We start from the raw sequence: 26,449 nt of genomic DNA, 5'->3' as shown, positions 1-26,449 counted from the left end.
TTTAGCATGCATGGCAAAACAAAAGTGCCCTTGCTACTCTTGGCCTCCGGAGAAAGCCCGGCACTAAGGCAGCTGAAATAAAGTTATAATGAAAGGAAACCATAAAATAATAATAATAATAATAATAATAATAATAATAATAATAATAATAATAATAATAATAATAATAATAATAATAATAATAATAATAATAAAATACCTACTCCAGAAGCAAGGGAAACTAATACAAATAGCCACAAAACACGAGCAAAACAAAAAACTGTTTTCAGTATTTAAGGAAGCTGACAAATACAAACAAGAAATCAATCTACCTAACAAATACGAAGAAGAAGAAGAAGAAACAACAAAAGCTATAAAACAAATGAAATCCAAACTAAAACTAGAACAGCAACGGACCATGATAAAACGATGGCAAGAAAAGCCCCTACATGGTAAATACTGGGCTAAACTAAATGCGAAAGAAATAGACAGAGAAAAATCCCAGCAATGGCTGAGAAGCTCAGGACTCAAAGCAGAGACTGAAGGATTTTTAATTGCTGCACAAGACCAAAGCCTCCCCACCAGAAATTACCAAAAACACATAATGAAAAGAAATATAACAAGTAACTGTAGAATATGTGGAGATCGACAAGAAACAATAAATCATATTATCTCTGGCTGCCCAGTCCTGGCTAAGAAGGAATATATTCACAGACACGACAGAGCTGGGACCTATATACACTGGAAGCTATGCCAACATTATGGAATAGCAACAGAAAAAAGATGGTATAAACACACGCCAGAAAAGGTCACAGAAAACGAGAAAGCAACCATACTCTGGGATATGCCAATACACACAGATAGAGAAATTAAGGCAAATAGACCAGATATAGTTGTCAAAGATCATGAAGGAAAAAAATGCCTTCTAATTGATGTTTCAATACCAGCAGATGACAACGTTTCTCTAAAAGAAATGGAAAAACTTTCAAAATACAAAGACCTGGAAATAGAGATAACTCGAATGTGGAATCTAAAAACAGAAACAATTCCTATCATAGTAGGTGCCTTAGGTATAATAAAAAAATATTCAGACAAATACATAACAAAAACACCAGGACTTACAAATATATATAACATACAGAAAATTGCACTACTGGGTACTGCACACATTCTACGCAAAACACTTTCAATACAGTAAACATAAGAGCACCACAGCAAACCACAGCACATACCCAAGGCGCACAGAGCTGCGCTCGGTAGTGAAGTGAAAGCACGTTATAAAAATAAAACTACTGAATAATAATAATAATAATATCATGTTGGGACCTATATACACTGGAAGCTTTGCCAGCACTATGGAATAACAACAGAAAAAAGATGGTATAGGCACGCGCCAGAAAAAGGTCACAGAAAATTAGAAAACAACAATACTCTGAGATATGCCAATACAGACAGATAGAGAAATTAAGACCAATAGGTCGGATTTAGTTGTCAGAAATCACCAAGCAAAAGATGCTTTCTAATTGATGTATCAATACCAACAGATGAGAATGTTTCTCTACAAGAAACGGAGAAACTTTCAAAATACAAAGACCTAGAAATAGAGGTAACTCAATTGGGGAGTCGAAAAATAGAAACGATTCCTATCATAGTAGGCGCATTAGGTATGATAAGAAAAATCACTAGGACTAACAAATATATATAACATACAGAAAATAGCACTACTGGGGACCACACGTATATATATATATATATATATATATATATATATATATATATATATATATATATATATATATATATAAATATATATATATATATATATGTATATATATATAATATATGCGTATATATGCGTGTATATATATATATATATATGTGTGTGTGTGTGTGTGTGTGTGTGTGTGTGTGTGTGTGTGTTTGTGTGTGTATCTATATATATATATATATATATAGTTATGCAAAATTAATTCGGTTGTTTCACATTCATAACATTGCTGTCAGCTTTTTTAATGAGAGATACTGGTGTGCCTATATGGTCAGATTAATTAACTTTTAATTGTACCAGGATATATAACGTATTAAAATTATATTTGCGTGTGTAACGTATTGAGTCTAGCATGAAAAGCCTAGCGAAACGTCAACTAATACTGCTGGTGGTATGTATACGCTTATAACATTAATGTTTTTCTTGTTGTTTAGCTCCGTAATCGAAGCTGATCCAACAAATCTATTATCAAAAACAATTCACAAAACAGTGATCATGTTGTCTCTCTTTTTCCTTCAGGAGTTGTATTTCCTGAACTATCTTTTCTAACATAACTTAATATACTGTTCTCTCTCTCTCTCTCTCTCTCTCTCTCTCTCTTTCTCTCTCTCTCTCTCTCTCTCTCTCTCTCTCTCTCTCTCTCTCTCTCTCTCTCCTCGTCAATTTTAGCACATGTTTTGTTGTTGTTGTTGTTTGGTGGTGTTGTATATATATATATATATATATGATTTCGAGCTTCGTGTAATGAAAACCCTTACACTCATCAAATGAGCGTGCCATGTATTTTAGCTTAAAAGATTCAAAAGAATCAAATATTGCTGCTGTGGAAGAGTTCCACGTAGAGTATTTCGGGAAAGTAAATAAAAAAAAGGAAAATCTTACCTATAAGAAAGATAAACTATACAGGAATTGTAACTCATAATTCAAGCACGAGGAGTTATTTCCCTTGCATGAGTTTGGCTATCCAGTTGGAAGACAGAAAATTATTGTTATAAGGGTAAGAATACAAAGTGAGAGACGGAGAAATGTGGAAAGAGGTGTTGGAAGGAAGGAAGGAAGGAAGGTTGTATGGCTCTTGGAAGGTCATCTCTGAGAAATGGAGAGGAAGGTGGGATTTACTCAAGAACTGTTCTTTCCTGCCGTTCCGACGCCGAACAAAGGCAATTATTTCGATCAGTGGTTCTCCACTAAAATACCATTAGTAAAAATTCTTTGCCGCTACCTCTTTTTTAATGACAAGACAAATTATAGCTTTACCTACAGTTATCTACCTACTTTTCAAACATCGCAGGCTTTCCCGTCGAGGACCAGAGACTTTGAAGTAAAGATTCTATCTGGGTTTGAGAGGAAAATGCCCGTCCACAGGAGCCAGCCACACCACTTCTTTTGCCATATAGACAGGCAAGAGAAAAATTAACTGCCCTTCTTTGTCAAAGAAAGGTGGTGCGTCGTTTCCCACTATTGACTTGGTTGACAGCGAGATTCGCCCTACATGAAACAAGTGTTCGACTTAAACCCACAAGTCAGCAATGCCCAGGCACTGCACAAACGCATACAGAATAGTTTCGTCTCTCGACGTGCATCTAGGCCAGGCCCGTTTACGTGGCACTTCTATGTTTGTAGAGTTTATCTCGAAATGGCAATGCCCTACAGGGTCCCGCATTGGAAAGTCCTCTGGAACGAACAAGCCAGTGATCCTCATTGGAGCCCAGAGTCTTGCCCAGAGTGTCGTTGCTCTTGTTCGCCTCTATAGAACGCCAAAGTGAAACTTCCACCAAGCACACTGTCCGACTGACAGAGAGCTGTGAGCTGCCTGATGGCTCTCTGGGTACCAGGCGCTCTGTCTCGGTCTACGCTTGATCCAGAACTGTAGCAGAGTCAGAGACGAGATGCAAAAAAAAGCGAGTCTGACAAACAGACTCGCTTCATCTTCTCACAATGAAGGAAACCCTGGAGAAGTCGCAGCCATTACGCACGCCAGCTCATCATCAGCCACATCCTGCACAGTTCTGCGCTCAGTGGGTATTGACAAAAAATAGAGTACCTGCATGTGCAACGTGTCCCTTCTACAGAAAGCGAAGGAGTTAGCGCTCCACTCTGGTCAGACGAGAACTGGAGCAAGGTATGACGGTCAAGTGATAATGCAGGACGGAGTTGATATATGCGTTCGCCACCTGTGCTGTCTTTTCGTGGATAAATTTCTCTCGATCCGTTCGTTGATGAAAGTGCCTCTTCTCTTTGTCACCCCGAGCAATTTAACCGGTCCGTTTGTCCAGAGTTCAACGACGCTATTGGATAATATGGAACTGCCTCTTCAGGTGCGAGCTGCAGATCCGCTGACCTTTACTGGGTGATTTCTGCTCCTGTCACCGTCTTGTATTTCCGTAGGGATGTATAATAATGTACAAAAAGCACCAATCCAGACCACCACAGACAAGCATATGAATGAGAAGGAAGGCGAAACAAATCTAAAACCTAGAAACAGTGAAGGGGAACCTAATGATCATGATACTATAAAAATGAGAACAATCAAGGAACTGAATACCACAGATCTCAGAATGGACCACCGATTATACTTCCCAAAAATCAAAATTGACAATAAAACAACATCAACTCCTGAATGAAAGAAAGTATGGTTACAGCGTGTGTGGAAAAACAGTTAACCATCTGCTTTATATGGATGGCTTGAAACTCTTCTCAAAAAACGATCAACAATCGCAAGCACTCTTACACACAGTAGAACAATTTAGTGATGATATCAAAATGAAATTTGTGCTTCACAAATGCGTTAAGGCTACATTTACCAAAACTAGCTAAAAACATGCATCATCACCCTAGATGGACACACCGAAATAATAATTTAAAAAATGAGAATTTCAGGGTAGTTATAAGTATCTAGGAGTATGTGGAAGAGATTAAATGCTCTCTAGTTGAATTCAGAAAATATTGAAGCCATTCATTCAAGACCAGTGCCAGTTATCAGATATGGAACTGGAATTGTGAATTGGACAAAAAGTGAAATGTAGTAACTTGACAGGAAAGCGAGAAGCCGAGGTCGACTTTGCCTTTCATCCTTTCGGGGTCGATAAATTAAGTACCAGTTACGCATTGGGGTCGATGTAATAGATTTAATACCTTTGTCTGTCCTTGTTTGTCCCCTCTATGTTTAGCCCCTTGTGGGCAATATAGAAATAAGAATCAACTGGAACACGTCGTAGTAACCGACGGAGTGACAGATATGCATAGATACAAACAAATATGCAAAAAAGCTTTCACACGCGTGCGAGCGCGCAGCCATTTATAAATTGCTTAGATAACATTCATCATTATATAAATTATGTAATTATACACTTAGACGGATATTATTTGACTGGTTTTGAGTTTGCCTTTAATCTTTTTGTCCTCAGCTATATTCTGGGAATCGGTTAAAATTTTCCACAGGCTCTACGTACATATAAACATAATGCACGCTGCCCTGTCTTCATCACTCCATGCTGTACAAATCAACTGTGCAGGTACTGTGCTTTATTCGTTCACATTATCTTTTCCGTATCTTATTTTTTATTCATCATTTCTGAAAATCGTAGCAAGTCCCTGTATGTTTTTGTCATATTTTTCTCCCTCTCCTTCTCAATCTCCCTCTCTCTCTCTTTCTCTCTCTATCTCTCTCTCTCTCTTTCTCTCTCTCTCTCTCTCTCTCTCTCTCTCTCTCTCACTCACTTTCTAGTTATCTCTATCCATATCTATATCTATCTCTCATATGCAAAGTTCATATGATCGCTATAAAAATTTCAGTGCATTCACCCATATCGTGTATTGCTTTAATTTATCCCACACATACATACATACATACATACATACATACATACATACATACAAATCTGCACGTATAGATACATACATACAAAAATAGCTTGTTGATGTTGAAATCCCAATGAAGGAATCTTGAATCTAGGTTAGAAACCGGCTCTTTCTCTATTGGCAAGAAATCTTGAAATAAAACTGAATAAGACATACATACATACACACATACATACACACATACATACATACATACATACATACACACATACATACATACATACATACATACATACATACATTAGGCTTTTTCTACCCAGTGTTCCTTAAGTCAATATTTAGACACTATTATTTATAACTTTATCTACTTCGACTTCAAATGTAAAGAACGAATTATTTCACATTATCTTGAAATTTCTAAATTTTAAGGACGTCAACAACATGCAGTTCTTGCTGGTAAGAACAAAGTTTCGAAAATGGATACAGAAGCTCCAAATATTACTTTGGTTCAATAGCAGAACGTCTATCATGTTTTGCAATACGTGTAGGTTCGAGACTCAACGGTAGCCTGCCACATCTTCCTCCCAAACGGTATTTTTAACCTAATATATATATGTTGTTATTTGCAGCTTCATCTACTTCGGATTCAAACGAACATACACATCACACACGCGCATACTTATATGGTTCATTTACTACCACTTCTCAATATATGATTGATGTCGAACACTTAACAAATCCTGCGCGTATATATACACTTGAATAATTTGTATCCTATTTATTGTTAATTGTAGATGAACGCTTAACAGTTAACAATTTCACTATACATCCACAAATATTCGTCCATAAATATCATGTGTAATTAATATTTGATAAACGTATTTCTTGTTTTGTACAAATCTTTGTTGACTTAACTTTCAATGTAAAGCATAATATTTCAGAGTTTCTGGAAAATACAATATTTACAAACCAGCGTTTTTTTCGTTCCAGGAATTACGAGGAATACCATTGCAAACCAGTACACTGTCCTCAAAGTTTCAAACAATATTTAGAAAATGGAGCAAAACAATAGTGACAACATTTGTGCTAGTATTTTAGAAGAACTAAATACTAAAATGGTGGAGGTTTATTTTCCAGTCATAATGTATCTCGGAATTTCAATGGCACTTGGAACAATTGGAAATTGCTTTGTATCATACATATATTATTATAAATTTGATGAGACAGCCACGCATATGTTCATTGTAGCACTCTCTGTGTGTGATTTTCTAACTTCCATAATATGTATACCTATTGACATTGTGGTCCTACATTTTTCCTACACTTTCGACAGTGATATTGCATGCCGTGTATTTCGCTTTGTGGTAGCTGTAGCAATAATCAATTCCGCTTTGATTGTGTTTGTTATAGCAGTCGATAGATACATTCTCATATGTCGACCCCTTAAGCAAAATATTTCCGTTAAGAATTCAAAATTAATTTTAATATTTTTAACAATCTTCGCGATTATTGTTACTATACCAGCAATTTTTCTACACGGCAAGCAAAAAAAAATGGTGAAACGATGTGGAAATATTGGGGGAGTATGTTCACCTTCTCCCAATGTAAATGGCATAATGCATCCTCTTGTCTACTATACTACTGGATTGACCGTTTGCTGTTGTATGTTGATTATTATTTTGATTATATACTTATTAATTGGAATGCGCATTTGGAAAATTTACAAAGCGAAGAAAAATAAAGCAAATCAGTTTCGCGAAGCCTTCACAACTCGTACCATTTCCAAACCTGAAGGTCAGTTTACAGATATTAGTTCTTCAGAGAAGCGATCTACCTCTTTTGCACGTCTTAGAAAACAATCAATGCCACCAGTTCGGTCTAGTTTAATATTCTTTGTCATCAGTTTAGTCTGGATTATCGCTTATCTACCATATTTCGTTGGAATATTCTGGAGGTTGCTTGTTAAAGATTTTGAAGACGTTGCAAGTGATAAAGAACAGATAATTTGCAAATTATTAACTTATTCTTTTTATCTCAGCTCTGCTCTTAATCCGTATATTTACGGACTTTTCAGTCAACAGTTTCGTAATGAATTGCTTGCTTTATTTCGCAACATTTTCCAATTATGTAAAAAACAAAATATCGAAACTCATTGAATTCATCACTTTATAATCTTTCGCAAGTGGAACATATCGCCTAAAATGAACACTACAAGTTCTTCCCAGTTTAAAATGTATAGAAATTAAGAGGGTTTTTTTCTTTTTCTTTTTCTTCTTTCGCTTGAACAACTGGTATACACGAATCGCCATATAAGACAGTTTTACTTCAACATTTGAGCATTAAAAGAAATAAAACGGTCAGAATATGTAACTCACTGAACTAATTAAAGGGTATTTGGTGAGTACCGCGTGCCTGTATATCTATATATATAAAAATGAGAATGTGTGTCTGTTTGTCTGTCTGTCTGTGTTCCCCTAAAACTCGAGAACTACACAACCAATTTCATTCAAATTTTACACATGTCTTACTTAGGGTTCCGGTTGTGTTTTAGTCAAAAAAATTATTAACTTCTTGCATAGTTCGAGCCCACAGCAACATCATATCTCCTCCACTATTTAAGTATTACGTGTCAAAAGTGAAACAAAAACACTCATGTCAAATACTTTCACTTTAAAAATGAAACTATTCCACTAACTGAAACAATCACATTTCGATACTGTAATGACAGATACTTTCACTTTAATAGTGTGTGTGTGTATATATATATATATATATATATATATATATATATATACAGAGAGAGAGAGAGAGAGAGAGAGAGAGAGAGAGAGAGAGAAAGAGAGAGAGAGATGTATATGTATACATATACATGTATATGTACACGTATATGTATAGATATATATATAGATATAGATCTATATGCATACATGTATATGTATACATGTGTGTAGATGTATATATATAGGTGTACATCTAATATGTACACATATATAAATGCATACAGATATCTATACATATATACACCCATACACACACACATATATATGCACACAAACACACACATTAGTCATTTGTTTTCTTATCCAAAACTACGTCAAAAGTATTGAATGGATCTTTAAGAAATTTGGAAATTATATTCTATGCATAATGGCCATAACCCCCATGAAAATTCATATATTTTTGATGTTGATGAAATTTTAACCATACAGATTACACACAAATAAAGTAATATTTCTAAAATTTTTTCTTCTTAGAAGTTACAAAGACCCCTTCATGGGGACTTCACACCCACAATTTAGTCATTTTTCCTAAGCAAAGACGAATACAGTTGTACCATTGGTAGCTATAGGGTCACCCGAACATAACAGATGAGCATTATTTGTAATTCAACGGTACAACAGTGTAAGACTATCCTTTCAGATATACTTACATTGTGATTTCTGCAATGTGGTGCATAAATTGTCAAGTAAATGAGACTCATCTTTGCCTCCACTGATTCACTTGCAAAGTGATGAGTAAAATTATTTCGTTGCAGACCTCCTTTGAGTCTTTTTATTACCACTGCGACACATATAGTCCCCAGTTGGTAACATTGATTTCAAGGCCTTCCCAGATGAGTGACTGGTTGTTCTAAGACATTTATTGATTGTAAATATTTTCTGCCCAGTTACCTATCGGTAGAGTGGTCATTTGCAAACTCCAGAGGCGACACTTTCATTTCCCTTTACTCCAAACGTCACACATTGTTGTTTCTATTGAGTCATGCCCTTCCAATTGCTATAGATCCATAATGCATCTTACAGCTGTGCCTGTCACCTGTATGGTGAGGAATCCTACATTGGGGAGTAGTAACGACTAGGCTACGGTAGCTGACTGATTATCGTGATCAATCGTCTTTTGCTTTCCTGTAGCTTTGCTCTCTTTTACAAACCCAGTGACCATACATATATTTCCTATTTTAAAGAAATTCAAAAATACATATTACACACAAGTTAAAAAGATTCCCAACAATTAAACTTCTCTGGTTGACATTAATACACCCATCACCAATAGGGGCCTTAACTCCCACAATTTTCAGCTCCATGAGCTCCATTTTTCAGGAGCAAAATTCTTTTAAGGTCCATGTAGTGTCTTAGGCCCCAAAAATTTTTAACTTCCTGCATAGTTCGAGCCCACAGCAATATCTTATCTCCTCCACTATTTCAGTATTATGTGTCAAAAATGAAACAATAACATCACTCTACTGTAATGTCAGACACTTTCACTCTAACACTGAAACTATTCCACTATTTCAGTATTACCTGCCAAAAGTGAAACAATAACATGTCGCTACTGTAATTTCAAATATTTTCACTTTAATATTTTCAATTTCATACTGAAACTATTAAAGTGAGACTACACTCTCACATATATACAGGCATACTAAGTAAAAACATTCCCAACAATTCAACTTCTCTGGTTGACATTAACACCCCCACCCCCAATAGGGGGCCTTCATTCCCACGTTTTAGAGCTCCATGAGCTCCATTTTGCAGGAGCAAAATCTTTTTTACAGGTTCCACAAGACTGAAATTTTGGAATATACGCATAAAGATCAATAGTATGGGATACATGTCTCATGATTAGAATTTTTTAGGGTGTGTAAAGAGGGAAAGAACCCTCATGTGCAATTTTGATGAAATTCGAATCATATGTATTCCAGTTCCTTACAGAAAATATAACAGAAAAGTCTCATTTTTCAATTGCATGTAACACGGGCAACGCTGGGTATCTCTGCTAGTATAAAATATATACAATACATATATCTATTTTCTGCATTGAAAAGAATTAAAACTTACCAAAGAAATACAACAGGAGAGAAAAGCCTTTCAGGGTTAGCTCTTACATCAATTGAAAAACATTTACTTCGACAACTGATTAAAACAGAAGATTTCTATGACAATGTAATAAATATATTTGCCCTAAAAGATCGAAGGAGTGAATTAATTTATAAATGAGGTATGTAAATGATAATTCTTTTGTACATCTTTTTTAAAATGTGTAAACGCATTAAAACAGCGATCATCATAGCCATGTTACGAAACTAATTTGATCCTCTTAATTAAACAATTTAAAAAATTAATCAACTCAACCAATAAGTACGAGAGTAGATTGAAAAGTTTATAGGTTGGCTATGGAGTGGTGCGAGAAATCTTGCATGCATTCATTTCAACTCAACATATTAATAACTGCATAGTTTTCTTTCAAGTAAACTAACATCTGACTGTTCAAAGAAGACTTCAAAAGTTACTAGAAGCAACTTTTCTTGAAAATAGATAAAATTTGGCATCGTGGTGTTATCACGTACCAAGGGCTGTCATGGTTACTACATTACAGGATGATGCTCCAGCTTTATCAACAATGCAAAAATGGGCAGCTGAATTTAGGACGTGAAGGGGGTTTTGAAGATGACCCAATGTCTGGACGTCCCACAACAGCCCCCACCGAGGAAAACATTGATCGTGTTGACCACCTGTTGATGGATAACAGACGATTGATTATAAACTAAACAGTAAATGTTATAAGCATGTTTCATGAGAGAGCTGAGAATATTCTGCACAACGAACTTGGCACGACGAAGGCTCATGTGCGATGGTTGCCACGTCTTCTCAGACCCGATCAAAAAGGCACCAAGCTGATCACATGAAGGAAAAATCTGACATTGTTTGAGGCAGAACCAGTTGGTCTTCTTGAACGTATTCTAACCCGTGATGAGCGTTAGGTTCATCAATTTAAGCCAGAGACAATCCAGGTAGTGGAAACACCCTTCCTCACTTGTTCGAGCTGGTAGAATCGTTAGCACGCCGGGCAAAATGCTTAGCGGTATTTCGTATGCCGTTACGTTCTGAGTTCAAATTCCGCCGAGGTCGACTTTGCCTTTCATCTTTTCGGGGTCGATAAATTAAGTACCAGTTACGTACTGAGGTCGATGTAATCGACTTAATACCTTTGTCTGACTTTGTTTGTCCCCTCTATGTTTAGCCCTTTGTGGGTAAAAAAATAAGAATCAACTGGAACACGTCGTAGTAACCGACGGAGTGACAGTTATGCATAGATACAAACAGATGCACAAAAAAGCTTTCACACGCGTGCGAGCGCGCAGCCATTTATAAATTGCTTAGATAACATTCATCATTATATAAATTATGTAATTATACACTTAGACGGATATTATTTGACTGGTTTTGAGTTTGCCTTTAATCTTTTTGTCCTCAGCTATATTCTGGGAATCGGTTAAAATTTTCCACAGGCTCTACGTACATATAAACATAATGCACGCTGCCCTGTCTTCATCACTCCATGCTGTACAAATCAACTGTGCAGGTACTGTGCTTTATTCGTTCACATTATCTTTTCCTTATCTTATTTTTTATTCATCATTTCTGAAAATCGTAGCAAGTCCCTGTATGTTTTTGTCATATTTTTCTCCCTCTCCTTCTCAATCTCCCTCTCTCTCTCTCTCTTTCTCTCTCTCTCTCTCTCTCTCTCTCTCTCTCTCTCTCTCTCTCTCTCTCTCTCTCACTCACTTTCTAGTTATCTCTATCCATATCTATATCTATCTCTCATATGCAAAGTTCATATGATCGCTACAAAAATTTCAGTGCATTCACCCATATCGTGTATTGCTTTAATTTATCCCACACATACATACATACATACATACATACATACATACATACATACAAATCTGCACGTATAGATACATACATACAAAAATAGCTTGTTGATGTTGAAATCCCAATGAAGGAATCTTGAATCTAGGTTAGAAACCGGCTCTTTCTCTATTGGCAAGAAATCTTGAAATAAAACTGAATAAGACATACATACATACACACATACATACACACATACATACATACATACATACATACACACATACATACATACATACATACATACATTAGGCTTTTTCTACCCAGTGTTCCTTAAGTCAATATTTAGACACTATTATTTATAACTTTATCTACTTCGACTTCAAATGTAAAGAACGAATTATTTCACATTATCTTGAAATTTCTAAATTTTAAGGACGTCAACAACATGCAGTTCTTGCTGGTAAGAACAAAGTTTCGAAAATGGATACAGAAGCTCCAAATATTACTTTGGTTCAATAGCAGAACGTCTATCATGTTTTGCAATACGTGTAGGTTCGAGACTCAACGGTAGCCTGCCACATCTTCCTCCCAAACGGTATTTTTAACCTAATATATATATGTTGTTATTTGCAGCTTCATCTACTTCGGATTCAAACGAACATACACATCACACACGCGCATACTTATATGGTTCATTTACTACCACTTCTCAATATATGATTGATGTCGAACACTTAACAAATTCTGCGCGTATATATACACTTGAATAATTTGTATCCTATTTATTGTTAATTGTAGATGAACGCTTAACAGTTAACAATTTCACTATACATCCACAAATATTCGTCCATAAATATCATGTGTAATTAATATTTGATAAACGTATTTCTTGTTTTGTACAAATCTTTGTTGACTTAACTTTCGATGTAAAGCATAATATTTCAGAGTTTCTGGAAAATACAATATTTACAAACCAGCGTTTTTTTCGTTCCAGGAATTACGAGGAATACCATTGCAAACCAGTACACTGTCCTCAAAGTTTCAAACAATATTTAGAAAATGGAGCAAAACAATAGTGACAACATTTGTGCTAGTATTTTAGAAGAACTAAATACTAAAATGGTGGAGGTTTATTTTCCAGTCATAATGTATCTCGGAATTTCAATGGCACTTGGAACAATTGGAAATTGCTTTGTATCATACATATATTGTTATAAATTTGATGAGACAGCCACGCATGTGTTCATTGTAGCACTCTCTGTGTGTGATTTTCTAACTTGCACAATATGTATACCTATGGACATTGTGGTTCTACATTTTTCCTACACTTTTCACAGTGATATTGCATGCCGTGTGATACGTTATGTGGTAACTGTAGCAATAGTCAATTCAGCTTTCATTGTGTTTGTTATAGCAGTCGATAGATACATTCTCATATGTCGACCCCTTAAGCAAAATATTTCCGTTAAGAATTCAAAATTAATTTTAATATTTTTAACAATCTTCACGTTTATTCTTTCTGCACCAGCATTTTTTCAATACGGCAAACAAAACAAAATGGTGGAACAATGTGGAAATATTGGAGAAGTATGTGCACCTTCTCCTTATATAAATGGCACTAGGTATTCTTTAGGCTATAATATTACTGGATTAGCCATTTGCTCTTGTTTGTTTATAATTATTTTGATTATATACTTATTAATTGGAATACGCATTTGGAAAATTTACAAAGCGAAGAAAAATAAAGCAAATCAGTTTCGTGAAGCCTTCCCAACTCGTACCATTTCCAAACCTGAAGGTCAGTTTACAGATAGTAGTTCTTCAGAGAAGCGATCGACCTCTTTTGCGCGTCTTAGAAAACAATCAATGCCACCAGCTCGGTTTAGTTTAATATTCTTTGTCATCACCTTAATCTGGATTATCAATTACATACCACATTTCATTGGAGAATTCTGGAGGTTGTTTGTTAAAGATTTTGAAGACGTCGCAAGTGATAAAGAACGAGTAATTTACAAGTTATTAGCTTATTCTTTTTATCTTAGCTCTGCTCTTAACCCGTATATTTACGGAGTTTTCAATCGGCATTTTCGTAATGAATTACTTTCTTTATTTCGCAACATTTTCCAGCTATGTAAAAAACAAAATGTCGAAACTCATTGAATTCGTCACTTTATAGCTTTTCGCAAATGAATCATAAAATGAACAAGGCAAGTTCTTCCCAGATTAAAATATTCACCATGTAGAATAATTTTACTTAAACATTTAAGCGTTATATTAAAAGAAATAAAACGATCAGAGTATGTAACTACACTGAACTAATTAAATGGTGTTTGGTGAGTACCGTGTGTCTGAATATACATATATATAATTTATTTGTGGAGTAACATTGTTATCAATGGTGTCTTCTCAAAAGCAATTTTTCAAGCTCTGCCTTTTAGGATGTTGGTAATCGCGTCCATTTTTTATGGAACTATATGTGCATACACGAGCTTATACGAGGCTTCAAAATTAGTAGATACACCCATTAGGGCATCATCTCATGTAATGATGTCTTTCTATCTTATTTCCCTTGAGTTGGCCTTGCTATGTTGGGGTAATACGCTTTCAATATTGATTAAATCCATTATACAAGAATAATCACACGTTCCGAGATATAAAAAGACAAAAATATAGAAACATCTACAATCGAATGCAACATGTAACACACACCGCATTTTGTAGATATATGTACTTGTGTGTCTTATAATTTATTATGCTTTCACAGGTAGTAAGCATGTATTAGTCCATGAAATACATTTTGGAAATAATCTGATATCTTGTATATGTGCAATGCATAAGTTACGCATAAGTATGCAACTTAAAAATCCAACATGAGTTCCTGAGAGTATATTCCCCCTATTTATATGGTCCATATCCGCACTTTTCCAGTTATATCTTAAACCCGCCTAAGTTAAATAGGTGGAATAGAGGTCAAGAAGTCATACTTGGAATTTCGTAATTTAAGTTGAAATGCTTCTTTCTTGATATACAATTGTTCGCTGGTGCAGATATGATCCTTAGTTTCTCAGCGGTACAAGGATGGCATCTGTGGCCATGTCCCTAATATTTACTGGCATTAGTTGATTTATTCTTTATTTGTTTATCCGCTTTCTCAACTTTTTCAGCATGACGTATTTTTAGTATTTTAAAGTATTTTATACATTTTTAGACGTCTTCTAATGGGATGTTCCTATACGTGTCTTTTTTTCGCATATATGTATATTTTTACCTTTTCTGTATCTGTATGTCTTATATATTTTATATTTTGATTTATATATTATGAAAGCCATGGTAATATTTATTTATATATGATGTATGTTGGAGGTTTGATACCGTATATAAAGTCGATAACTCACTTTAATGTTCGTTCTATGACCAATGTTTAATTATCATTGCCTCATTTATTTGAGCACTTCTATATATATATATATATATATATATATATATATATATATATAGAGAGAGAGAGAGAGAGAGATACACATATATATACATATATACATATATACACACACATATATATATATATATATATATATATATATATATATATATATATATATATATATATATATATATATATATATATATATATATATATATATATACACACATATATATATAATATAAATAATATATATGCATACATATATGAACATACCTATATATATATATGTATTATATACATGCATATATGGGTACAGGACGTCAAAAAAACGTGAACAAAATGGAAGAACCAGAACATTAAAAAAAAACATGGAAAACGAAGCTTTTTTCGATCAACGAAAGAAACAAATAAAGAAACGAGACAGGCAACAAAAAGAACAGTTCCTTCATCAGTTGTCCCCTGTTTTATCTACTCCGCGTTTCGAACGTTGGGACAAGACGCTACTCAAATTTGAGATTTGCGGAGGGTTAAAGTGGTAACAAAAACAGGGCCACGCATCCATTTCCAAGTAAGTTATATATATATATATATATATATATATATATATATATATATATATATATATATATATATATATATATATATATATATATATATATATATATATATATATATATATATATATATATATATATATATATATATATATATATATGTATATATATATAGGCATAGGAGTGGCTGTGTGGTATGTAGCTTGCTTACGAACCGCATGATTCCGGGTTCAGTCCCACTGCGTGTCACATTGGGTAAGGGTCTTCTACTATAGCCTCGGGCCGACCAAAGCCTTGTGTGTGTGTGTGTGTGTGTGAGTGTGTGTGTGTGTGTGTGTGAGTGTGCATGTGTGTGTGTGTGTGTGTGTATATATATATTGATAGAAAGGAAAAACAAAAGAAAGAAAGAGACCCCGATATTATGTAAATAGAGGAATTTATCTGTAAAAATATCTGCAAATTGAAATCACAAAAATGTGGAAGCTTAGTACTACGATAATACCAGTGGTATTTGGTGGGAATGGTAAAGAAGGGAGCCGAGAAATATATTAAGCAACTTCCTGGTAACTCCAGTCTCCGTGAACCGCAAAAGATAACCTTGATGCGTACAGTCCATATACTACGGAAAGCACTCTCCGTCTAAAATGGAGTAAATGTTGTGATCATTTTAGCATGCATAGCAAAACAAAAGTGCCCTTGCTACTCTTGGCCTCCGGAGAAAGCCCGGCACTAAGGCAGCTGAAATAAAGTTATAATGAAAGGAAACCATAAAATAATAATAATAATAATAATAATAATAATAATAATAATAATAATAATAATAATAATAATAATAATAATAATAATAATAAAATACCTACTCCAGAAGCAAGGGAAACTAATACAAATAGCCACAAAACACGAGCAAAACAAAAAACTGTTTTCAGTATTTAAGGAAGCTGACAAATACAAACAAGAAATCAATCTACCTAACAAATACGAAGAAGAAGAAGAAGAAACAACAAAAGCTATAAAACAAATGAAATCCAAACTAAAACTAGAACAGCAACGGACCATGATAAAACGATGGCAAGAAAAGCCCCTACATGGTAAATACTGGGCTAAACTAAATGCGAAAGAAATAGACAGAGAAAAATCCCAGCAATGGCTGAGAAGCTCAGGACTCAAAGCAGAGACTGAAGGATTTTTAATTGCTGCACAAGACCAAAGCCTCCCCACCAGAAATTACCAAAAACACATAATGAAAAGAAATATAACAAGTAACTGTAGAATATGTGGAGATCGACAAGAAACAATAAATCATATTATCTCTGGCTGCCCAGTCCTGGCTAAGAAGGAATATATTCACAGACACGACAGAGCTGGGACCTATATACACTGGAAGCTATGCCAACATTATGGAATAGCAACAGAAAAAAGATGGTATAAACACACGCCAGAAAAGGTCACAGAAAACGAGAAAGCAACCATACTCTGGGATATGCCAATACACACAGATAGAGAAATTAAGGCAAATAGACCAGATATAGTTGTCAAAGATCATGAAGGAAAAAAATGCCTTCTAATTGATGTTTCAATACCAGCAGATGACAACGTTTCTCTAAAAGAAATGGAAAAACTTTCAAAATACAAAGACCTGGAAATAGAGATAACTCGAATGTGGAATCTAAAAACAGAAACAATTCCTATCATAGTAGGTGCCTTAGGTATAATAAAAAAATATTCAGACAAATACATAACAAAAACACCAGGACTTACAAATATATATAACATACAGAAAATTGCACTACTGGGTACTGCACACATTCTACGCAAAACACTTTCAATACAGTAAACATAAGAGCACCACAGCAAACCACAGCACATACCCAAGGCGCACAGAGCTGCGCTCGGTAGTGAAGTGAAAGCACGTTATAAAAATAAAACTACTGAATAATAATAATAATAATAATATCATGTTGGGACCTATATACACTGGAAGCTTTGCCAGCACTATGGAATAACAACAGAAAAAAGATGGTATAGGCACGCGCCAGAAAAAGGTCACAGAAAATTAGAAAACAACAATACTCTGAGATATGCCAATACAGACAGATAGAGAAATTAAGACCAATAGGTCGGATTTAGTTGTCAGAAATCACCAAGCAAAAGATGCTTTCTAATTGATGTATCAATACCAACAGATGAGAATGTTTCTCTACAAGAAACGGAGAAACTTTCAAAATACAAAGACCTAGAAATAGAGGTAACTCAATTGGGGAGTCGAAAAATAGAAACGATTCCTATCATAGTAGGCGCATTAGGTATGATAAGAAAAATCACTAGGACTAACAAATATATATAACATACAGAAAATAGCACTACTGGGGACCACACGTATATATATATATATATATATATATATATATATATATATATATATATATATATATATATAAATATATATATATATATATGTATATATATATAATATATGCGTATATATGCGTGTATATATATATATATATGTGTGTGTGTGTGTGTGTGTGTGTGTGTGTGTGTGTGTGTGTTAGTGTGTGTATCTATCTATCTATATATATATATATATATATATATATATATATATATAGTTATGCAAAATTAATTCGGTTGTTTCACATTCATAACATTGCTGTCAGCTTTTTTAATGAGAGATACTGGTGTGCCTATATGGTCAGATTAATTAACTTTTAATTGTACCAGGATATATAACGTATTAAAATTATATTTGCGTGTGTAACGTATTGAGTCTAGCATGAAAAGCCTAGCGAAACGTCAACTAATACTGCTGGTGGTATGTATACGCTTATAACATTAATGTTTTTCTTGTTGTTTAGCTCCGTAATCGAAGCTGATCCAACAAATCTATTATCAAAAACAATTCACAAAACAGTGATCATGTTGTCTCTCTTTTTCCTTCAGGAGTTGTATTTCCTGAACTATCTTTTCTAACATAACTTAATATACTGTTCTCTCTCTCTCTCTCTCTCTCTCTCTCTCTCTCTCTCTCTCTCTCTCTCTCTCTCTCTCTCTCTCTCCTCGTCAATTTTAGCACATGTTTTGTTGTTGTTGTTGTTTGGTGGTGTTGTATATATATATATATATATGATTTCGAGCTTCGTGTAATGAAAACCCTTACACTCATCAAATGAGCGTGCCATGTATTTTAGCTTAAAAGATTCAAAAGAATCAAATATTGCTGCTGTGGAAGAGTTCCACGTAGAGTATTTCGGGAAAGTAAATAAAAAAAAGGAAAATCTTACCTATAAGAAAGATAAACTATGCAGGAATTGTAACTCATAATTCAAGCACGAGGAGTTATTTCCCTTGCATGAGTTTGGCTATCCAGTTGGAAGACAGAAAATTATTGTTATAAGGGTAAGAATACAAAGTGAGAGACGGAGAAATGTGGAAAGAGGTGTTGGAAGGAAGGAAGGAAGGAAGGAAGGAAGGAAGGAGTAGCACTAGGGAAGACAAGAATATTAAATGGTTGTATGGCTCTTGGAAGGTCATCTCTGAGAAATGGAGAGGAAGGTGGGATTTACTCAAGAACTGTTCTTTCCTGCCGTTCCGACGCCGAACAAAGGCAATTATTTCGATCAGTGGTTCTCCACTAAAATACCATTAGTAAAAATTCTTTGCCGCTACCTCTTTTTTAATGACAAGACAAATTATAGCTTTACCTACAGTTATCTACCTACTTTTCAAACATCGCAGGCTTTCCCGTCGAGGACCACAGACTTTGAAGTAAAGATTCTATCTGGGTTTGAGAGGAAAATGCCCGTCCACAGGAGCCAGCCACACCACTTCTTTTGCCATATAGACAGGCAAGAGAAAAATTAACTGCCCTTCTTTGTCAAAGAAAGGTGGTGCGTCGTTTCCCACTATTGACTTGGTTGACAGCGAGATTCGCCCTACATGAAACAAGTGTTCGACTTAAACCCACAAGTCAGCAATGCCCAGGCACTGCACAAACGCATACAGAATAGTTTCGTCTCTCGACGTGCATCTAGGCTAGGCCCGTTTACGTGGCACTTCTCTGTTTGTAGAGTTTATCTCGAAATGGCAATGCCCTACAGGGTCCCGCATTGGAAAGTCCTCTGGAACGAACAAGCCAGTGATCCTCATTGGAGCCCAGAGTCTTGCCCAGAGTGTCGTTGCTCTTGTTCGCCTCTATAGAACGCCAAAGTGAAACTTCCACCAAGCACACTGTCCGACTGACAGAGAGCTGTGAGCTGCCTGATGGCTCTCTGGGTACCAGGCGCTCTGTCTCGGTCTACGCTTGATCCAGAACTGTAGCAGAGTCAGAGACGAGATGCAAAAAAAAGCGAGTCTGACAAACAGACTCGCTTCATCTTCTCACAATGAAGGAAACCCTGGAGAGGTCGCAGCCATTACGCACGCCAGCTCATCATCAGCCACATCCTGCACAGTTCTGCGCTCAGTGGGTATTGACAAAAAATAGAGTACCTGCATGTGCAACGTGTCCCTTCTACAGAAAGCGAAGGAGTTAGCGCTCCACTCTGGTCAGACGAGAACTGGAGCAAGGTATGACGGTCAAGTGATAATGCAGGACGGAGTTGATATATGCGTTCGCCACCTGTGCTGTCTTTTCGTGGATAAATTTCTCTCGATCCGTTCGTTGATGAAAGTGCCTCTTCTCTTTGTCACCCCGAGCAATTTAACCGGTCCGTTTGTCCAGAGTTCAACGACGCTATTGGATAATATGGAACTGCCTCTTCAGGTGCGAGCTGCAGATCCGCTGACCTTTACTGGGTGATTTCTGCTCCTGTCACCGTCTTGTATTTCCGTAGGGATGTATAATAATGTACAAAAAGCACCAATCCAGACCACCAGACAAACATATGAATGAGAAGGAAGGCGAAACAAATCTAAAACCTAGAAACAGTGAAGGGGAACCTAATGATTATGATACTATAAAAATGAGAACAATCAAGGAACTGAATACCACAGATCTCAGAATGGACCACCGATTATACTTCCCAAAAATCAAAATTGACAATAAAACAACATCAACTCCTGAATGAAAGAAAGTATGGTTACAGCGTGTGTGGAAAAACAGTTAATCATCTACTTTATATGGATGGCTTGAAACTCTTCTCAAAAAACGATCAACAATCGCAAGCCCTCTTACACACAGTAGAACAATTTAGTGATGATATCAAAATGAAATTTGTGCTTCACAAATGCGTTAAGGCTACATTTACCAAAACTAGCTAAAAACATGCATCATCACCCTAGATGGACACACCGAAATAATAATTTAAAAAATGAGAATTTCAGGGTAGTTATAAGTATCTAGGAGTATGTGGAAGAGATTAAATGCTCTCTAGTTGAATTCAGAAAATATTGAAGCCATTCATTCAAGACCAGTGCCAGTTATCAGATATGGAACTGGAATTGTGAATTGGACAAAAAGTGAAATGTAGTAACTTGACAGGAAAGCGAGAAGCCGAGGTCGACTTTGCCTTTCATCCTTTCGGGGTCGATAAATTAAGTACCAGTTACGCATTGGGGTCGATGTAATAGATTTAATACCTTTGTCTGTCCTTGTTTGTCCCCTCTATGTTTAGCCCCTTGTGGGCAATATAGAAATAAGAATCAACTGGAACACGTCGTAGTAACCGACGGAGTGACAGTTATGCATAGATACAAACAAATATGCAAAAAAGCTTTCACACGCGTGCGAGCGCGCAGCCATTTATAAATTGCTTAGATAACATTCATCATTATATAAATTATGTAATTATACACTTAGACGGATATTATTTGACTGGTTTTGAGTTTGCCTTTAATCTTTTTGTCCTCAGCTATATTCTGGGAATCGGTTAAAATTTTCCACAGGCTCTACGTACATATAAACATAATGCACGCTGCCCTGTCTTCATCACTCCATGCTGTACAAATCAACTGTGCAGGTACTGTGCTTTATTCGTTCACATTATCTTTTCCTTATCTTATTTTTTATTCATTATTTCTGAAAATCGTAGCAAGTCCCTGTATGTTTTTGTCATATTTTTCTCCCTCTCCTTCTCAATCTCCCTCTCTCTCTCTCTCTCTTTCTCTTCTCTCTCTCTCTCTCTCTCTCTCTCTCTCTCTCTCTCTCTCTCACTCACTTTCTAGTTATCTCTATCCATATCTATATCTATCTCTCATATGCAAAGTTCATATGATCGCTACAAAAATTTCAGTGCATTCACCCATATCGTGTATTGCTTTAATTTATCCCACACATACATACATACATACATACATACATACATACATACATACAAATCTGCACGTATAGATACATACATACAAAAATAGCTTGTTGATGTTGAAATCCCAATGAAGGAATCTTGAATCTAGGTTAGAAACCGGCTCTTTCTCTATTGGCAAGAAATCTTGAAATAAAACTGAATAAGACATACATACATACACACATACATACACACATACATACATACATACATACATACATACATACATACATACATACATACATACATACATACATTAGGCTGTTTCTACCCAGTGTTCCTTAAGTCAATATTTAGACACTATTATTTATAACTTTATCTACTTCGACTTCAAATGTAAAGAACGAATTATTTCACATTATCTTGAAATTTCTAAATTTTAAGGACGTCAACAACATGCAGTTCTTGCTGGTAAGAACAAAGTTTCGAAAATGGATACAGAAGCTCCAAATATTACTTTGGTTCAATAGCAGAACGTCTATCATGTTTTGCAATACGTGTAGGTTCGAGACTCAACGGTAGCCTGCCACATCTTCCTCCCAAACGGTATTTTTAACCTAATATCTATATGTTGTTATTTGCAGCTTCATCTACTTCGGATTCAAACGAACATACACATCACACACGCGCATACTTATATGGTTCATTTACTACCACTTCTCAATATATGATTGATGTCGAACACTTAACAAATCCTGCGCGTATATATACACTTGAATAATTTGTATCCTCTTTATTGATAATTGTAGATGAACGCTTAACAGTTAACAATTTCACTATACATCCACAAATATTCGTCCATAAATATCATGTGTAATTAATATTTGATAAACGTATTTCTTGTTTTGTACAAATCTTTGTTGACTTAACTTTCGATGTAAAGCATAATATTTCAGAGTTTCTGGAAAATACAATATTTACAAACCAGCGTTTTTTTCGTTCCAGGAATTACGAGGAATACCATTGCAAACCAGTACACTGTCCTCAAAGTTTCAAACAATATTTAGAAAATGGAGCAAAACAATAGTGACAACATTTGTGCTAGTATTTTAGAAGAACTAAATACTAAAATGGTGGAGGTTTATTTTCCAGTCATAATGTATCTCGGAATTTCAATGGCACTTGGAACAATTGGAAATTGCTTTGTATCATACATATATTGTTATAAATTTGATGAGACAGCCACGCATATGTTCATTGTAGCACTCTCTGTGTGTGATTTTCTAACTTCCATAATATGTATACCTATTGACATTGTGGTCCTACATTTTTCCTACACTTTCGACAGTGATATTGCATGCCGTGTATTTCGCTTTGTGGTAGCTGTAGCAATAATCAATTCAGCTTTGATTGTGTTTGTTATAGCAGTCGATAGATACATTCTCATATGTCGACCCCTTAAGCAAAATATTTCCGTTAAGAATTCAAAATTAATTTTAATATTTTTAACAATCTTCACGTTTATTCTTTCTGCACCAGCATTTTTTCAATACGGCAAACAAAACAAAATGGTGGAACAATGTGGAAATATTGGAGAAGTATGTGCACCTTCTCCTTATATAAATGGCACTAGGTATTCTTTAGGCTATAATATTACTGGATTAGCCATTTGCTCTTGTTTGTTTATAATTATTTTGATTATATACTTATTAATTGGAATACGCATTTGGAAAATTTACAAAGCGAAGAAAAATAAAGCAAATCAGTTTCGTGAAGCCTTCCCAACTCGTACCATTTCCAAACCTGAAGGTCAGTTTACAGATAGTAGTTCTTCAGAGAAGCGATCGACCTCTTTTGCGCGTCTTAGAAAACAATCAATGCCACCAGCTCGGTTTAGTTTAATATTCTTTGTCATCAGTTTAGTCTGGATTATCGCTTATCTACCATATTTCGTTGGAATATTCTGGAGGTTGTTTGTTAAAGATTTTGAAGACGTCGCAAGTGATAAAGAACGAGTAATTTACAAGTTATTAGCTTATTCTTTTTATCTTAGCTCTGCTCTTAACCCGTATATTTACGGAGCTTTCAATCGGCATTTTCGTAATGAATTACTTTCTTTATTTCGCAACATTTTCCAGCTATGTAAAAAACAAAATGTCGAAACTCATTGAATTCGTCACTTTATAGCTTTTCGCAAATGAATCATAAAATGAACAAGGCAAGTTCTTCCCAGATTAAAATATTCACCATGTAGAATAATTTTACTTAAACATTTAAGCGTTATATTAAAAGAAATAAAACGATCAGAGTATGTAACTACACTGAACTAATTAAATGGTGTTTGGTGAGTACCGTGTGTCTGAATATACATATATATAATTTATTTGTGGAGTAACATTGTTATCAATGGTGTCTTCTCAAAAGCAATTTTTCAAGCTCTGCCTTTTAGGATGTTGGTAATCGCGTCCATTTTTTATGGAACTATATGTGCATACACGAGCTTATACGAGGCTTCAAAATTAGTAGATACACCCATTAGGGCATCATCTCATTTAATGATGTCTTTCTATCTTATTTCCCTTGAGTTGGCCTTGCTATGCTGGGGTAATACGCTTTCAATATTGATTAAATGCATTATACAAGAATAATCACACGTTCCGAGATATAAAAAGACAAAAATATAGAAACATCTACAATCGAATGCAACATGTAACACACACCGCATTTTGTAGATATATGTACTTGTGTGTCTTATAATTTATTATGCTTTCACAGGTAGTAAGCATGTATTAGTCCATGAAATATATTTTGGAAATAATCTGATATCTTGTATATGTGCAATGCATAAGTTACGCATAAGTATGCAACTTAGAAATCCAACATGAGTTCCTGAGAGTATATTCCCCCTATTTATATGGTCCATATCCGCACTTTTCCAGTTATATCTTAAACCCGCCTAAGTTAAATAGGTGGAATAGAGGTCAAGAAGTCATACTTGGAATTTCGTAATTTAAGTTGAAATGCTTCTTTCTTGATATACAATTGTTCGCTGGTGCAGATATGATCCTTAGTTTCTCAGCGGTACAAGGATGGCATCTGTGGCCATGTCCCTAATATTTACTGGCATTAGTTGATTTATTCTTTATTTGTTTATCCGCTTTCTCAACTTTTTCAGCATGACGTATTTTTAGTATTTTAAAGTATTTTATACATTTTTAGACGTCTTCTAATGGGATGTTCCTATACGTGTCTTTTTTTCGCATATATGTATATTTTTACCTTTTCTGTGTCTGTATGTCTTATATGTTTTATATTTTGATTTATATATTATGAAAGCCATGGTAATATTTATTTATATATGATGTATGTTGGAGGTTTGATACCGTATATAAAGTCGATAACTCACTTTAATGTTCGTTCTATGACCAATGTTTAATTATCATTGCCTCATTTATTTGAGCACTTCTATATATATATATATATATATATATATATATATATATATATATATATAGAGAGAGAGAGAGAGAGAGAGAGAGAGAGAGAGAGAGAGATACACATATATATACATATATACATATATACACACATATATATATATATATATATATATATATATATATATATACATATATATACATATATATATAATATAAATAATATATATGCATACATATATGAACATACCTATATATATATGTATTATATACATGCATATATGGGTACAGGACGTCAAAAAAACGTGAACAAAATGGAAGAACCAGAACATAAAAAACAAACATGGAAAACGAAGCTTTTTTCGATCAACGAAAGAAACAAATAAAGAAACGAGACAGGCAACAAAAAGAACAGTTCCTTCATCAGTTGTCCCCTGTTTTATCTACTCCGCGTTTCGAACGTTGGGACAAGACGCTACTTCGTTAAAACAGTCGTTCCTGCAAGGCAAATTAAATCAAATTTGAGATTTGCGGAGGGTTAAAGTGGTAACAAAAACAGGGCCACGCATCCATTTCCAAGTAAGTTATATATATATATATATATATATATATATATATATATATATA

General features: G+C 34.9%; 3 protein-coding genes across 6 annotated transcripts; all 3 read left to right on the top strand.

Annotated features, from left to right (window-relative positions):
- Window positions 1-1,971: 1,971 nt before the first annotated feature.
- On the top strand, window positions 1,972-15,583 carry LOC106881615 (neuropeptide FF receptor 2). 3 transcript variants are annotated; one of them, XM_089365803.1, is made up of 5 exons: window positions 1,979-2,138; window positions 5,155-5,262; window positions 6,539-7,342; window positions 11,804-11,911; window positions 13,178-15,583. In XM_089365803.1, the coding sequence occupies exons 3-5, from the start codon at window positions 6,604-6,606 to the stop codon at window positions 13,237-13,239; spliced, it is 909 nt and encodes a 302-aa protein (XP_089221929.1). In that variant the 5' UTR covers window positions 1,979-2,138; window positions 5,155-5,262; window positions 6,539-6,603; the 3' UTR covers window positions 13,240-15,583. The 3 variants fall into 3 exon arrangements, with proteins under 3 accessions (XP_089221928.1, XP_089221927.1, XP_089221929.1); XM_089365801.1 differs by lacking the exons at window positions 11,804-11,911; window positions 13,178-15,583 and having other exon boundaries at window positions 1,974-2,138; window positions 6,539-7,918; XM_089365802.1 differs by lacking the exons at window positions 5,155-5,262; window positions 11,804-11,911; window positions 13,178-15,583 and having other exon boundaries at window positions 1,972-2,138; window positions 6,539-7,918.
- On the top strand, window positions 13,243-15,583 carry LOC149132001 (mesotocin receptor-like). Its single transcript, XM_089365804.1, has one exon. The coding sequence runs from the start codon at window positions 13,243-13,245 to the stop codon at window positions 14,341-14,343; it is 1,101 nt and encodes a 366-aa protein (XP_089221930.1). The 3' UTR covers window positions 14,344-15,583.
- A 3,237-nt stretch (window positions 15,584-18,820) lies between these two features.
- On the top strand, window positions 18,821-25,796 carry LOC149132000 (neurotensin receptor type 1-like). 2 transcript variants are annotated; one of them, XM_089365799.1, is made up of 3 exons: window positions 18,821-18,976; window positions 22,014-22,121; window positions 23,391-25,796. In XM_089365799.1, exon 3 carries the CDS (start codon window positions 23,456-23,458, stop codon window positions 24,554-24,556), a length of 1,101 nt encoding a protein of 366 aa, XP_089221925.1. In that variant the 5' UTR covers window positions 18,821-18,976; window positions 22,014-22,121; window positions 23,391-23,455; the 3' UTR covers window positions 24,557-25,796. The 2 variants fall into 2 exon arrangements, with proteins under 2 accessions (XP_089221925.1, XP_089221926.1); XM_089365800.1 differs by lacking the exon at window positions 22,014-22,121 and having other exon boundaries at window positions 18,827-18,976.
- The last annotated feature ends 653 nt before the right edge of the window (window positions 25,797-26,449 follow it).

The sequence above is a fragment of the Octopus bimaculoides genome, chromosome 18 (genome assembly GCF_046866305.1).
Source record: "Octopus bimaculoides isolate indiv1 chromosome 18, ASM4686630v1, whole genome shotgun sequence".
Taxonomy (NCBI): domain Eukaryota; kingdom Metazoa; phylum Mollusca; class Cephalopoda; order Octopoda; family Octopodidae; genus Octopus; species Octopus bimaculoides.
Note: the sequence above shows the minus strand (reverse complement) of the source record. Positions and strands in the feature narration are given on the sequence as shown.